Source organism: Prionailurus bengalensis, chromosome A3 (assembly GCF_016509475.1).
Source record: "Prionailurus bengalensis isolate Pbe53 chromosome A3, Fcat_Pben_1.1_paternal_pri, whole genome shotgun sequence".
In the NCBI taxonomy this organism is placed as follows: domain Eukaryota; kingdom Metazoa; phylum Chordata; class Mammalia; order Carnivora; family Felidae; genus Prionailurus; species Prionailurus bengalensis.
In genome coordinates, this window is record NC_057354.1 from 64500217 (window position 1) to 64516343 (window position 16127).

Sequence of the window (16127 nt, forward strand, 5' to 3'; positions counted from 1 at the left end):
ACAGAAGTTTTCATTTTAATAAAGTCTAATTTACCAATTTGTTCTTTTATGGATCACGTATCTTGTGTCATATTTAAGAAATCTTTGCTCAATCCAAAGTTACAAAGATTTTCTCCTGTACTTTCATCTACAAGTTTTATAGTGTTAGGTTTTACATTTAATTTTACGACCCATTTGGAGTTAATTTTTTAATATGGTACAAGATATGTGTTGGAGATATATATATATATATATTTTTTGATGTGGATATCCAAATGCTAAAACACTATTTGTTGAAAATACTCTCCTTTATCCACTGAATTACCTCCATTTATTTAGATCTTATTTCATTTCTCTCATCTTTTGTCAGAATTATCTCCAAGTATTTCATATTTTTATTCTACTAATGGTATGGGTTGTTTAATGTTATTGTGAATGGTATGGAATTGGAAATTACAATTTCCAATTATGTGTTGCTTGTATAAAGAAATGCAACCGATTTTTGTATGTTGGTCTTATATTCCATAAGCTTCCTAAACTCACTTATTAGTTCTGCTTGTTTTTTTGTATATTCTATTGGATATTCTACATGGACGATAGGGTTGCCTGCTAATAAAGACAGTTTTACTTGTTCCTTCCCAGTCTTGATGACCTTTTTTTTTCTTGCCTTATTAGACTGTCTAGAACCTCCAGTGCAATGTTCAATAGTGAGAGGAAGCATCCTTTCCTTGTTCTGATGTTTAAGGAAAAAAAAAATCTAGTCTTTCACCATTAAATATGATACTGGCTGTAGGTTTTCCCAGATGACTTTTTTCAGGTTGAGGAAGTTCCCTTCTGTTCTTGGGTTGCTGAGAATTTTTATCAGGCATAGATATTAGACTTTGTCAGTCAATGCATTTTCTGTACTTATTGAGATGATATTTTTTTTCTTTTCTAGTTCATTAATATGGTGATTTATTATATTGATCAATTTTTAAATGTTAAAGCAACCTTCTTGTATCCCTAGGACAAACCTCACTTATCATGACATCTATATCTATATATTGATATGTATTTATATACCTGTAGAGAATATATATATTTATTAATATATTTTATGAATACCTCTTATATTCTTATTATCCTCTTACTATCTGTAGAATCTGTAGTGATGCCACTTCACTCGTTCATGATATTGGTGATGTATGTCTTCTCCCTGTTTTTCTAGTCAGTCTGACTAGAAGTTTATTAATTTTATTGCTCTTCTCAAAGAACCAGTGTTTGGTTTCACTGGTTTTCTATTTTGAAATTTTCTATTTTGAAATCTATTCCTATTTTGATTTTTCTATTATGTTTTTGTTTTCTATTTCATTTATTTTTGTTCTAATCTTTACTTCCTTTCTTCTGGTTAGTTTAACTTCTTGTGTGTGAGGGGGTGCTTTTTTGTTTGTTTCTTTTGTTTGGAATGGAGTCTATTGACTTGAGACCTTTCTTTTCTGATATAGGCATTTTAGTGCTATTAATTCCCTCCATGTACTTGCTTTGATATCATCCCACAAATTTTATATGTTGTATTTTCATTTTCATTCAATTAAAAATATTTTTCAGTTTCTGTTTTGATTTCTTCTTTGGATGCTAGGTTATTTACAAACATATTATTTATTTTCTAAATATTGGAGATTATTTACAGAGAATATTGATTTTTAATTTAATTCCATGATGGGCAGGGAACATATTTTTATATGACTGGAAATCTTTTAACTTTGTTGAAAGTTAAAATAAGATCCAGAATGGGTAGGGGTGCCTGGGTGGCTCAGTTGGTTGAGCATCTGACTTGGGCTGGGGTCATGATCTCACAGTTTGTGAGTTTGAGCCCCATTTTGGGCTCTCTGTTGTCAGCACAGAGCCACATCAGATCTTCTGTCCCCTTCTCTCTGTGCTTCTCCCCTGCTCATGCTCGCTATCTCTTTCTCTCTTTCGAAAATAAATATTAAAAAAAAATTTTTAAGAACCAGAATGGATATATTTTGGCAAATGCTCCATATCTATTTGAAAAAAAAAAGTTTATTCTGCTATTATTGGGTGGAGTGTTCTATAAATATCAATTAAGTCATGTTGCTCAATAGCATTGTTAAAGTCATCTGTAACCTTGGTTATTTTCTGTCTACTTCAATTAATTATTGAAAAAGGAGTATTGAAATCACTCATTATAATTGTGGTTTTGTCTATGTTTTCTTGCAGTAATACCCATTTGGGCTTCAAATTAGAAGCTCTGTTATTAAGTTCATATACATTTAGAAGTGTTATGTCTCCTTCTTGAATTGGCCCTTTAACATTATAATGTGATCTGTTTTATATCCAGTAATATTCTTTGCTCTGAAATCTACTGTCTGGCATTCATATAGGCAATCTGGAATTCTTCTGACTAGTGTTTCTTGGTATGTCTTTTTACGTTTAACCCACTTGTGCTTCACATTTAAAATACACTTATTGGGGTGCCTGGGTGGCTCAGTCGGTTTAGTATCTGAATCTTGATTTTTGCTCAGGTCATGATCCCAGGATCATGAGATTGAGCCCCACATCGGGCTCTGTGCTGAGTGTGGAGCCTGCTTAAGATTCTCTCTCTCTCTCTCTCTCTCTCTCTCTCTCTCTCTTTCCCCCTGTGCCCCTCCCCCTGCTCACATGCTTTCCCTCTCTCTCTAAAAAAAAAAAAAAAAATAGATTCACTGTAAACCGCATATACTTGCATCTAGCATTTTATTTATTTTTTTACTTTTTATTTTTTTGAGAGAGAGAGAGAATGCAGTATCTTAATCCAACTTGACACTGTGCCTTTCATTTGGGGGCATTTATACCATTTTCACTGAATACAAGTACTAATGTGGCTAGATTTAAATCTGTCATTTTGCTTTTTGTTTTCCATTTGTTCCGTCTCTTTCTTCCTCTTTTCATCTTTTTCTCCTTCCATTCTATTTTATCTCCTTTGTTGACTTATTAGCTATAATTTTGTTTAGCTGTTTTAGTGGTTACTTTAGGTTTTATAATATACATCTTTAGGGGCTCCTGGGTGGCTCAGTCGGTTAAGCATCCGACTTCAGCTCAGGTCATGATCTCACGGTGTGTGAATTCGAGTTCTGCATCGGGCTCTGTGCTGACAGTTCAGAGCCTGGAACCTGCTTCGGATTCTGTGTCTCTCTCTCTGTCTGTCCCTCCCCCACTCATGCTCTGTCTCTCTCTGTCTCTCAAAAATAAATAAATGTTAAAAAAGAAATTTTTTTTTAAGATTTACAATATACATCTTTAGCTTATCACAGTCTATCTTCAAGTGATGGACCACTTCATCTACACTATAAAAACCTTATCAGGGGCGCCTGGGTGGCACAGTCGGTTAAGCGTCCGACTTCAGCCAGGTCACGATCTCGCGGTCCGTGAGTTCGAGCCCCACGTCGGGCTCTGGGCTGATGGCTCGGAGCCTGGAGCCTGTTTCCGATTCTGTGTCTCCCTCTCTCTCTGCCCCTCCCCCGTTCATGCTCTGTCTCTCTCTGTCCCAAAAATAAATAAAAAACGTTGAAAAAAAAAAAAAACAAAAAAACCTTATCATAGTATACTTCTATTACTGCCCTCCCAGTATTTATGCTATTGCCTTATATTTTACTGCGGTATATGTTATAAACTCCACAGTACTTATTTGTTTAGCTAGTCCATTACATTTCAAAGAGTTAAATAATTTAAAAAATCTTACATATTTGCCCATATAGTTACAATTTTTGGTTCTCATCATTTTTTTCTGTTGATTCATATTTTCGTCTGGTATGATCATTCTTCTGCCTGAATGACTTCCTTTACATTTCTTGTACTATAGATCTACTGATGATTAATTCTTCGAGGTTTTGTATGTCTGAAAATACCTATTTTACATTTTGGGGGAAAATATATTTTAACTGGCTATATAATTCTAGGTTGACAGATTTTTTTTTCCCATTCAGTCTTTAAGGATGTCAGTCCACTGTCTTCGGACTTGCCCATTACTCACAAGAAATATGCTGTCATTCTTACCTTTATTTATATATAATGTGTCTTTTTTTCCTTTGGGTGCTTTTCAGATTTTCTCTTTATCACTGCATTTGGGCAATTTGATTATTTGTGCCTTATAGTTTTCTTCATGTTTCTTGTGCTTGGAGTTGGTGCAATCTCTTGATCTGTGGGTTAATAGCTCTCATTAAATTTGGAAACATTTCAGCCATTATTTCTTCAAATAATTTCCACGCATGCTCCTCCCTCGCTTCTGTCCTTTGGAAACTCAAGTTACACATATTTGAGGTCATTTAAATTTGCCCTACAGCTCACTCACTAAACCTCTTTTAATTTATTTCTATTCTTTGTTTCTATCTATATTTCATTTTGGACAGTTTCTATTGCTTTGTTTTCAAATTCACTTATCTTTTCTTCTGAAATGTCTAATCTGCTATTAATTACATCTGATGTATTTTTTCCTCTCAGACATTGTAGTTTTCGTCTTTGGAAGTTTGATTTGGGACTTTGAAAATATCTTTCTTGTTTCTATTCATTTCTTTAAATACAATGAATATCATTATAATAACTATTTTAATGCTCTTGTCTGTTAATTTTAACATCTGTGGCAGGTTTAGACTGGTTTCAGTTGTTTGAAACCAGTTGCCTCATTATTGGTTGTGTTATTTCAATTCCTTGCATGCCTGGTAATCTTTGATTGTATGCCAGGTATGTTATATTTTATCTTGTTGGAATCGAACGTTTTTGTATTCCAGTAAATGTTTCTGAATTTTGTTCTGGGTCACAGTTATTTCAAAATAACTTTTGGGTCTTGCTTTTAATATTTATTAGGCAGAACCAGAGTAGCATTTAGTCTAGGACTAAATATTCTCCCCTACCGAGACAAGACCCATCTGAGGACTGTACCCAGTACCCTGTAAACTATGAGGTTGAATTGAAAATAAAGAGTTTAAACAATTTTTTCATGGATTTTTCCTGCAGAGGAGGAATTGGGAAATAGAGTTAAAACTGGAGGGTAAGAAGAGTTAAGATATTTTAGGAGAGAGAAAATAACTACGTTTGAATAGTGATAGAAATGATCCAGAACAGAGGTGGTACTATAGGATAGAGAAGGAAGAATTGCTAGAGCCATATCCTAGAAAAGATGAAAGAGGCTGGACCTATTATATAAGAAGAGGTACTAGATTTAGATAGGGGTATGGCATCTTTTTAAAATTTTTATTTTATTTTAGAGAGGGAGAGAGAGAGAGCATGTGAGTGAGGGAAAGGGATAGAGGGGAGAGAGGGAGAGAGAGAGAGAGAGAGAGAGAGAATCTCAATCAGACTCTATGCCCAGCATGGAGCCTGACATGAGGCTCAGTTCCACGACCCTGGGATCATGACCTGAGCCAAAGTCAAGAGTTGGATGCTCAACTGACTGAGCCACCCAGGCACCCCAGGGTATGGCATCTTTAATTCATCTATGATAGCAGGCAGGAAGGCAGGGTATATGGGAACAGATGCTGTTAGGAGCATAAGTGTGGTGGTGAGAGTATGTGGAAGTTCTCATCTGATACCTGCAATTTTGACAGTAAAGTAGGAAGCAAGGTGATCAGCTGAGAGTGAGGGTGAGAGAGGAAGTCTTAGCATTTTGAAGAGAGAAGGTAGTGCAAAATAACAACCTGGGAGACTGGGGGAGTAAGTGGACAAGGGAAGTCTAAGTATAACTGTTAGACATCACCAAGAGTCCACTTGGGGTTCATGGTTATGCATTTAAAGCAAAGCCAGTCGGGATGCTTTTGTGCTTTCTCCAATCACACTCAGGTGCACAGGTGCAGTCTCAGAGCAGGCAGAGGGCTGGATTTAACAAACAGGAGGGAGTAAGAAAGGGAAAAGGGAGTAGAAGAATGAAGAATGGTTGAGATTAGAATACCTTCTGGGAGGAGTTAGCTGTGAAAGGGCTGGTCAGAGAGTAGGTCAGGATTGTAGTTATTCATAAAGACAAGGTCTTGAACAGTGTTGCTCAACAAATAGGCCATACGCTGGAGCCAATATGTGAACTGCATGCTACTCATCTGCAATGCGGTAAGTTCAGAAACTGAAAGCAAACGTTTAGGAACACTACTGTGCTATCCAAGCATATGATCGGTGGACTTATATTTAGAATGTCTTGGCTTTTAAAATCTCATCTGTCTATTAATTTATATTGTATTTTATAAAAGGGTTGGTCTGCAACAGATTGGATCTAAAAACCATAACAACAAAATCTGGTCCTTCCCCACAGCTAAAATACTGCTCTAGTGCACATGACCATCCTGTGAGTTATCTGAGAAGGGTGGAGGGCAAGGTCATTGGAAGAGAAGAATTGGAAGGCCCAGCTTCTTGAATATTGACGTCACCATCATCAGTTTCCTTCCAAGATGGAAGGTCTCCTGATTGCATAGCTCCAGCGGGCACCCTTCTCATCGTATGCTACGTGAACACCGTAACTCCAGAATACAGTGTGAATGGTGTTCTCAAGAAGGTGGCCATTGTTCTCTCCATTTTACAGCTGAGAAAGCAAACTCCAAGTTCACATAGCCAGTCAAGGAAGGAACCAAAATTTGAACCTAGGTGTGCCTGTCACCCCAAAGCTGAACTCTGTCTATACACCACTCTTTTGTCACATGCTTACAGTTATGGGGATAGCATGGCCATAAGCCTCATGAGAACTAAGACAAATGCCTTTTGGGAATGTGTTGTGGTCCATGTGGCCAAGCCAAGCATTTCAGTTTCTTTTAGAATCACTCGTTACATCTGCTGTGGTAATCCACAGCCAATTGCCATCTAGGCCCCTGTCTCTCCAATTTGTCTTTGTTGAATCAAAGGCTGAAGCACCTCAGGAATCCAACATGCAGTACCCACCACAGGATTTCCCACATTTTCTGTTCATGTGCTTTAGTAACTACTTATGTCTTAGAAGCACTTTCTAAATAATGGTTTACAGAATGGTAAGATTAGGAGTAATTTTCACAGTTCTCTCTTTTTCCTAAAATTTGTGCGATGGGTACGTTATTTTTATGATTTGAAAAGATCAAGCATAGATCTGTACTTTCAACTAGCTTCTTCATGTAGTAACTTTGTAGGACTCTTAGGTCTCTGATGAGGGCTCAGTGGGCCCGGTTTCCCAGGGAGCTGGAGTTCCAGCTGCACTGGAGGCCTCAGCATTTCCATAAAAGTTGATATCCGTTGTGTCCCACTCTCCTCAAGTGCATGGAGTTTCTGAGGAATTAATCTAAAAACAAAGTAAGCCTTAATCTCTTAGGGCTTCCCTGGTTTTTCCATTCCTTGGCTCTCCAGTAAGCCCAAGTAAGTACAACAGTAGGGTTAATTTAGAAAGCTTGTCCAAGTGTCATGGCATGACACGTTCTTCTGGAAAGCCCTCCCTGGAGCTCTATTATGTCTGTATGCTTACACAACACATAGGACACAGGATCAGAATTATAGGTTTATGTATCTGCATGTCCTGCTAGGCTGTCATCATGAAGATACAGCCTGTGGCACAGCGCAGGGCCTGCGACACAGTGGGTGCTCAGTAACAACGAGTTGATGAGTGAATGGGGAACTGATGCTCAGTCTGTATAGATATTTTCGTAGTGATGTGTTTTAATCTTTTCTGCGTTAAGAAATTCGCTACCACTTGTGTATATTAGTGTATCGGGGAAGAACTTTTGGACTTACCGACATAAGACTTGTTTTTTTTATTCAAATATATGGCTTTTCACCCAGGGAAGATGGAGAAGAAATAAAAAACCCACCAGGAAAACCAAATATACCTGGACAGGGTTGAATGTGCTCACTCAGTTTGATTTTAAATCGTAATCAAAGTAGAAGATAGGAGCACAATTTTCCTTTGAAAAATAGCACTGAAAATCACTTTTGATGTGGAAAGAGGAATCATTAAAGTACTTTAATGTGGTAAAATGCTGATTATCCCCATTATTAATTAAAAGTAACTTAAAATCTTTGGTTGGCTTCATAAGCACAACTAGAATTTTTAAATATGTGCTATTAATTATTGTTGCTAATATGAGGTTTAAAACCTGATCCTCTTAGGGAGACTAAGTGGTAGCATGGGTGAATTTTAAAATGTGCCTAAAAACTAGAACTACCAAAAATGAAAGTTGGCTCTTCTTCCATCCTGCCAAATTGCTCATTCCCTCAATCAGAAAGGCAACTGACATGCCAGGCAAGATAGATACACACTAAGTTTCACATCATTTATTTTTATAAATTTGTATTCCAGTCAGACGGGGAATACTTTGATCTCAATATGTACCTCATTGATGTTTAGAGTCTGGACTCATTGTAATGACTATGGTAAAAATAAGATGTTTTTCCCTGGTTCATCTACAAAAAAAAAAAAAAAACATAAAAACTAGCACAAGCTTGGGGCGCCTGGGTGGCGCAGTCGGTTAAGCGTCCGACTTCAGCCAGGTCACGATCTCGCGGTCCGTGAGTTCGAGCCCCGCGTCGGGCTCTGGGCTGATGGCTCGGAGCCTGGAGCCTGTTTCCGATTCTGTGTCTCCCTCTCTCTCGGCCCCTCCCCCGTTCATGCTCTGTCTCTCTCTGTCCCAAAAATAAACGTTGAAAAAAAAATTTTTTAAAAAAAAAAACTAGCACAAGCTTAACTATTGTATCTAAATAGAGAATTCTTCCTCTTCTAGATTGGAAGACTAAGTAAATACAGAACAGACAGTTACATCCTTAATTTTTTTATTATACCTTTTGAAATAATTTGTATATACCTTTTAAATAATTTCAAATGCCACAAAAAATAATGTTAATAGCTCAAAATCAAAAGTTAAAAAAAAAAAAAACCCTAAGTATAATTTTTAAAATCTTTTTCTCCTCAAGCGTTTTACGATGGGATAATGAGACAGATGTCTCTCAACTGGAAGGACATTTTGACATTGTTATGTGTGCTGACTGGTAAGTACATAAAAATCATAAAACTCCTGTTAGAAAAAATAGCTTTGCTGGAGTAATTGGGCTGTGCTGCTTTGCTGACGGCTAAGCCAAGTCAACAAATGAAGCACAAAGCCACCTTAACCTCAACAAATTAATATTCATCTCCATGTGACAGTTATAAGGTAGTCTTCTATCACACAGTAACTTCTACCACATTATTTCCCAAAGATTGATTTTGAGAAGCATTTCCATTTTCTGGAATTGCCTCTGTTTCATGCTTGACGTATCAGTAAATGGACGACTTAGGCAAATTGCAAATAATTATGGCTCGGAGAGGAATAGTCTGGAGAAAAAGGAGTTTATCAACACAAACAGCTCAATTAGCTTACTTCTTAGGAGAGATCTGACTATTGAGATAAGGGAATATAGGTACATGTGTGTACACGCACGTATATGCTCCTACAAATAAACGTATTTGTGGAATATCTTCGGGGAAATATCTTTTCTTAAAATGTATGTTTGTTATCTAAATTTTCAATGTATTCAATCATGATATTTAATTATACACAAAACAGGAATTATAAAATTACATTTTATTGTTATGCAAATAACATTAAAATCTCTGTCAGGTGCCTGCGTTTTAAAAATAATTTACATTAGATATTTTGTCTTCTCTTTTAGCTCAATCTACTCATTGTTAATGAGAGTCTGATCCCAAGTTGCAGGATAAATATGTATCAAACCTTAATAATTATTTCAAATAATCTTAGGTATTTTCTTCATGCACGTCGAAAAAGAATTATTTCCCCATACGGGGAACGTTGACAGTTCTAAAGTATTTTTTTCCCTGGTAAGAGTAAGATGTTATTTGTCGTTTTATCATGGTTTTATGACACTTTAGATTTGAAAACACAAGTTCGGATTTTGAAGAAGTTCTATTGTATCAATCAACCCAATTACGAGATCCGGAACCTGGAGAAAACTTTCCCCAGAGAGAAATGGGATGAACTTTTCAGGCCGTCATTATTATTATTATTATTCTAAGTAAGATTTTCAATAGGTGACTCTTCTACGTAAGTCACTGGAATTAGATTTGCTTCCTTTTTTCTTCTGAAAAATACTTCTCAAGGGAAAAGAAGGAATTTGTTCTATTTCTAGTTTTCCATGTCCTTTTAGTGTCTTTGCACCCAATTTCAGAAAACCTTGTTCCAAAAGAGGGAGAAACAGATTTTGGACTAATCGTTGGTATGGTGCCTAATGTTATATCCCTCATCTGATCAAAACCAAGGCACTAAAACTTCACCATACGATTTGAGCAAGTAATTTAGTAACTGCCTCTCCTCACCAAATATGAGAAAGGATCCTCCAGGTTTCATTGCACAGGTGAAGATAATGCTGGCAGGATTAGATGAGATTAAGCATGAAAGATCAGAGAGCAGCAGGAAGAGGGAAGCAGGGAGGCATCTTCTTGGAGGTTTAGACAGGGTCGCAGGCGTGGGCTCTGATATGTGGAGAAAGTCAGGTCTGGCTGGGAGATTTAGAGTTAAATGTGTCCCTTACACAAATATCAGAACAGCCTGGCTTTGTCAGACCTTGTGCTATGGACACTCACACCATGTCATCCTATTTGTACCAGAGAGACAAGCAGCGGAAGTAAGATTTAAGCTCTTTTCTGATTAATGTTCTCAGTTAGGTTAAAAATAGCCACACAGCATGTTTGAGAAATAGTCTTTTTTTTCCCCTAGCGAACAACAGGGTCACGTACAACCGATATACATAATGCATATTCAGTTGAGGCTTTCATTGCAAATACATAACATAGCACAATGTTAGAGGTATACACACACACACAGACACACACACATCCAGGAGCTATGTGAGTATTTACGGATTCAAATGAACTAAATATACCAAGTTTTATTTTACAAATGGCTTTTCTATGCGTGAGTTGTTAAGTTTTTTTTTCCCCCTGGTGTCGTAAGTGCCAAAATGTCAGCCTGTTTATAATTTCCCATTTGTAAATGTGAAACATTAAGCTAGTCTCACTGCAATGCCGATATTATTTCCAAAAGAAATGCTTTGGTAATGGTCTCTCTTCATATTCACAGGGATGGGTAAGCTGCTTAGAAACTTAGAAAGCACAGTGATATTTTTAATATGCATGTTGTACACACAGCAGTGAAGCCAAGGCTCCGTGAGCTCTTTATGTCCTGACGGTTTGGTGTTGCTCTGTCAGTGATTGGCGTGGGTGATGCTTCTGGGGACGGGCAGGCAGACCATGCTGCATTTTTTTTCCCCACAATGTTACAGAGGAGGGGAAAAGAAAAAACAACTCTCTTTAGACACCACCTCCAAGATGAAACTTGAAATACTCAGTGGCAGAAATCGGTGCCACGCATAAACAGATCACGCTGCCGCACACTGTCCTTTAGTTACCATCCGTGAGATCTGGATTAGGCCATAGGAATATGAAGCAAGAGTTGGAGTTCAAATATTAGGTTCGTGGATTAAATCCTTACTGAAGCATTTCCAGCAAGGGTGGCATTGTCTGATTCTCTGAATAGCTAACCAGTGGGACTGCTTGATCCCATTTACATGAAAACAAACCCCATTCACAAACCTATTCCAAACCCACCGTTGCGGTTCAAGGAAAATGCACATGATTACAACGAGCGGGTGATATGTTTATGTTTTTAAATCATTCATATATTCATATATTTACATTCAAACATTCATAAACCTGTGGGCTGTGGGGGAAATGACTTCTTTCCCAGAAGAGACGGTCTCCTTCGCTCACGTCTAAATTTAGGAGCTCCCCAGATTCTAAAATAAAGAGACAAGCTGCGAAAGCGAGCCAGTATTTCACCATTCAGCATTTTTGACAATGAAATATAGTTTCATGGTTCAACAGTTTCTAAATAACTTGTAAAATGTCAACTTTGAAATAAACAAGAGGAAAAAAATTGAGGTACACCTGCAAAAGGATGCTGTTGACAAACATCACAATATTAGAATATTTAACCACAGGTGTAGAAGAAAAACCTGCCTATTAAGTTCCTCGGTTGACTTGTTTAACATCGAATTTAATGTAAGAGTTCCTTTCTACCCGAATGCAGTCCAGCCTGGTCCTTGCTGAGTTCAGATTAGCACGTGATTGTTAATTTTCAGCCTGCCTTTCCAGACTCCTGTTCAATCACAATAATCTCAGAGTCTGGAAGTAAGATTTTTTTTTTTCACCCAATGAACGCTTTCATTCAGTGTTCGATGGCTGTCCAGTTTATTGTAGCTCTGCAATAAATAAAAATGATTCTGTATGTTTGGATTCTCTAAAGGCTTGGAAAGGAAGTCTAAAATGCCACCCATAGCCTGATGCATCGCGCTAGGTCCGCAGGACGGTCAGCACTGTGCCTCCAAGCGCCGTCTGAGACTTTGTGGAGAAATGGGGGAAGGTTACACCACCCCACTGGCTCTCTTAGCATTTTACACTATGTATGGTGGGTTGTTCCTATTTTCTGTTATTCTAAATGATGAAAAAAGTTTGATTTTTAAGGTGTGTTTGTGGCAACAACAAAAAAAATTTTTTTCTCAAAACAGGCTCTAGAGTACCTTTGTTTTCTTCCAGATGCTGTGCTCGTGGATAGTTCTAAATCGCAGCCTTCCCACCTGAAAAACTCTTTAACCCAAATGCGGCCAGCCCTTTTACCTAAACTCAGCCATACCTAAAACTCAGTCCCAAAGAAGATAAACAAATTGTCAAAGATCTGGCACCCTAAGGGGTAGCCCCACGGGCAATCAGACCCCCCATCAGCCCTGGCTGCACAGCGATCAGTTGATAAATATTGATAGAGGCCATTCTCCTGAAAGTTAAATCTTTAACTTAGCACATGTCATCTTAAAGATTGCATAGAGACCTTCCTTTCTGTGGATACTACTGACTGAGAAATGTCTCCTTGTCCACTGCACTCATTAATTAATTTGTCTATGAGTGGAGGGTTGGGTGCTCTGTGCTCTGCCTAAAACCCTGATTCTAAGGAAGGCCGTGAAAATGGCCTAGCACCTTTCCTTTGTCCTGAAATCAGACCAGATCAGTGGAACAAAGCAAGTGTTGATTCCACAAGTGCATTATATAGAGGGCTGTGTGTGTGTGTCTGTGTGTGTGTTGTAATAGCCAAACTAGTGCAACTGTCCATGTATTTTGATCAGTAACAGAAGGGAGAGTTGAAATGGTATCTCCATTCCAATCAGTGACCCACTCAGCCTTTTTTAAATAGATCCACTTAAGCTGCTGTTGTTCTCAGAGCCCATTAGGACTTATTTAAGGGGTGAATTTTCAGGAGATTATACATCACTCCCACTAAAGCACATTGAAATTGCTCATATGACGTATCCTACAAAGCATTGTACATTCTGCCTCAGAGCTAAGTAGAAAGGTGAGCTGCTTGGAATCAAGACTTATTAGAGAACTGTAAGAATTACTTTTGGGAAATTTGACTTGGAAGGATGGAGTAGACAACACTGCCATTCAAATACCTGTGTAGAATGGGTGCTTGGGTGTTAAGGTGCATTTTCCAGTAGGCTGCAATATTAATATCTTTGTCATGGTCACCAACATTGAGTGGAAACAGGGCTTTATAAGGTTATGTTTTAAGCTCAGTTTTTAAGGTGCTGATTATTTCTGACAGTCTTACCAGTTCATAGGATGCACAGGTACAAACTGAAGAGTGGTCTTTTGCTTAATGTTGCGTATCATAACCAGCCAGCTCTCCTACGGGCCTGAGTAACTGACAGAGATATTGTCCCACAATCGTAGTCATTTTAAAAAATAAAACCAGGATGCTTAATTATTAAAATTTAAAATATTATGGGGGCGCCTGGGTGGCTCCATCTGTTGAACATCTGACTTTGGCTCAGGTCATGACCTCACAGTTCGTGAGTTCAAGCCCCACTTCAGGCTCTGTGTTGACAGCTCAGAGCCTGGAGCCTGCTTCAGATTCTGTGTCTCCCTCTGTCTCTGCCCTTCTCCTGCTCACTCTCTGTCTCTGTCTCTCTCTCTCTCTCTCTCTCTCTCTCTCTAAAAATAAATAAATAAATAAATAAATAAATAAATAAATAAATGAAATTAAAACAAAATTAAGATATTATTACCTCACTAAAGAATAGGGTATACAGTCCTGAAGAGAAAACTTTATTTTTTTTAAATTTTTTTTTTCAATGTTTATTTATTTTTGGGACAGCGAGAGACAGAGCATAAACGGGGGAGGGGCCGAGAGAGAGGGAGACACAGAATCGGAAACAGGCTCCAGGCTCTGAGCCATCAGCCCAGAGCCCGACGCGGGGCTCGAACTCACGCTCGAACTCACGGACCGCGAGATCCTGACCTGGCTGAAGTCGGACGCTTAACCGACTGCGCCACCCAGGCGCCCCATGAAGAGAAAACTTTAAAAAACACCAAGATAGAATTTGATTCCTTTCTTTTTTTTTTTAATTTTTTTTTAACGTTTATTCATTTTTGAGAGACAGAGGAAGACACAGCATGAGCGGGAAAGGGGCAGAGAGAGAGGGAGACACAGAATCTGAAGCAGGCTCCAGGCTCTGAGCTGTCAGGACAGAGCCTGACGCGGGGCTTGAACCCACAAACTGCAAGATCACTACCTGAGCCGAAGTCGGACGCTCAACCAACTGAGCCACCCAGGTGCCCCAAATTTGATTCCTTTCTTATCAACCCTTAATGATTATTAATCACTGATTAATATGACTTATGGGCAAGTTTTTGTAGCATTTGAATTAGACACACCCTAAGCTCTAAGATTTAGTGGGGTTTTTTTTGTGTTTTTTGTTTGTTTGTTTGTTTGTTTTAATGGAATGATAGGAACATTTTCCCCTGGCTCACCCTCAGGTTGTCCTGATTGATGGATGGAGCAGGATGAGGTTCCCACTCTAGATATGATTTTAGCTCATCTTGAAAGGATTCTTTCTCCGATGCTCAAAGCATCCTTTTATAGAAGAACCTTCTATTTTACATGTCATGGTGAAACCCAAGCACTGACTTCCTGGCAATTTTTCATACACTGCTTTCCCCCACTCCTTTCTCAAATGAGAGACTTGGAAGAGAACCTAATTGGTGGAACTTTCTACCCAAGTGTTGGTTCTTCCTTAACAATTCCTTAACGATACCCGTAAAGAAGTGCGGACAGCCTGTTTGAGAGTCATTGAAACCAACACCGTACGTAAGTTGCTCGATTTCAAGAACGGTGTTTCTCTACCAGTCAGGCGGTAAGCAGATACTTACAGAGAGTACCTTCTGGGTGCGTATGCTGGTTGTGCTAGAACTTGTAGTGTGTAAATGAAGAGAGACCGGGAGCTCCTTGAGGATGGGAACTTTGTTTTATTCACAGCATGTCTCCAATGCCTAAAACAGCCCCTAGTATGTAGTCGATGATCAGCAAATATTTGTCAACTAATATATATTATTCATTTGATGCCCACCACAGCCACGTAGGTGGGCGTTTATTGACCAGGAAACCGAGGCCTCGTGTGAAGCGACGTAGCCACACATAGTAGAAAGTTCAGAGCCAGAACTCTATTAAACCCTGCACTGGGCTGCCCACTTGCCTGCAGTTTGACTCGGCACAGCAGCCCTCCTATTGAGAGCTGGTAGTCACGCTGAGTTCAGAGGAGGATGATGAGGCAGGGCCCTTGAATCTGTGGTGCTTACTCATGCTATGTGAGGAGCAGGGAGGCCAAATCAGAGGGACCCACACCAAACTGCAGCATTAGAAACGGGAGGACGAGGCTCCACTTAGGTCCCTTATGAGGTGACTGATGCACAAGGCTGCTCAGTGCTGTAGCCCACAAGTCCCAGATAAGACAAATCTGCCCCAGGTTTCCAAGAGCAGGCCTGGTAAAGAAGACTTAGCCTGACCCAACCAAAGGGGTGACAGAGCAACAAACGGAAATTCTCAAAAGAGGGGGCATCTGGGCGGCTCAGTCAGTTAAGCTCAGGTCATGATCTCATGGTTCATGAGCTTGAGCCCCACGTTGGGCTCCGTGCTGACAGCCTGAAGCCTGCTTCAGATTCTATGTCTCCCTCTCTCTCTGCCCCTCCCCTGCTCATGCTCTCTCTCTCTCTCTCTCTCTCTCTCAAAAATAAATAACCATTAAAAAAAAAAAAAAGAAATTCTCAAAAGAGAAGAAAAATGAAAAATCAC

General features: G+C 38.8%; 1 protein-coding gene across 1 annotated transcript in view; it reads left to right on the forward strand.

Moving 5' to 3' along the window:
- CAMKMT (calmodulin-lysine N-methyltransferase) overlaps positions 1-16127 on the forward strand; it is a 415987-nt gene that overhangs the window by 381534 nt on the left and 18326 nt on the right. Inside the window, exon 8 of the mRNA XM_043603296.1 lies at positions 8866-8940. Within this exon, the coding sequence (XP_043459231.1) occupies positions 8866-8940 (75 nt within the window). The remainder of the gene's footprint in view (positions 1-8865; positions 8941-16127) is intronic.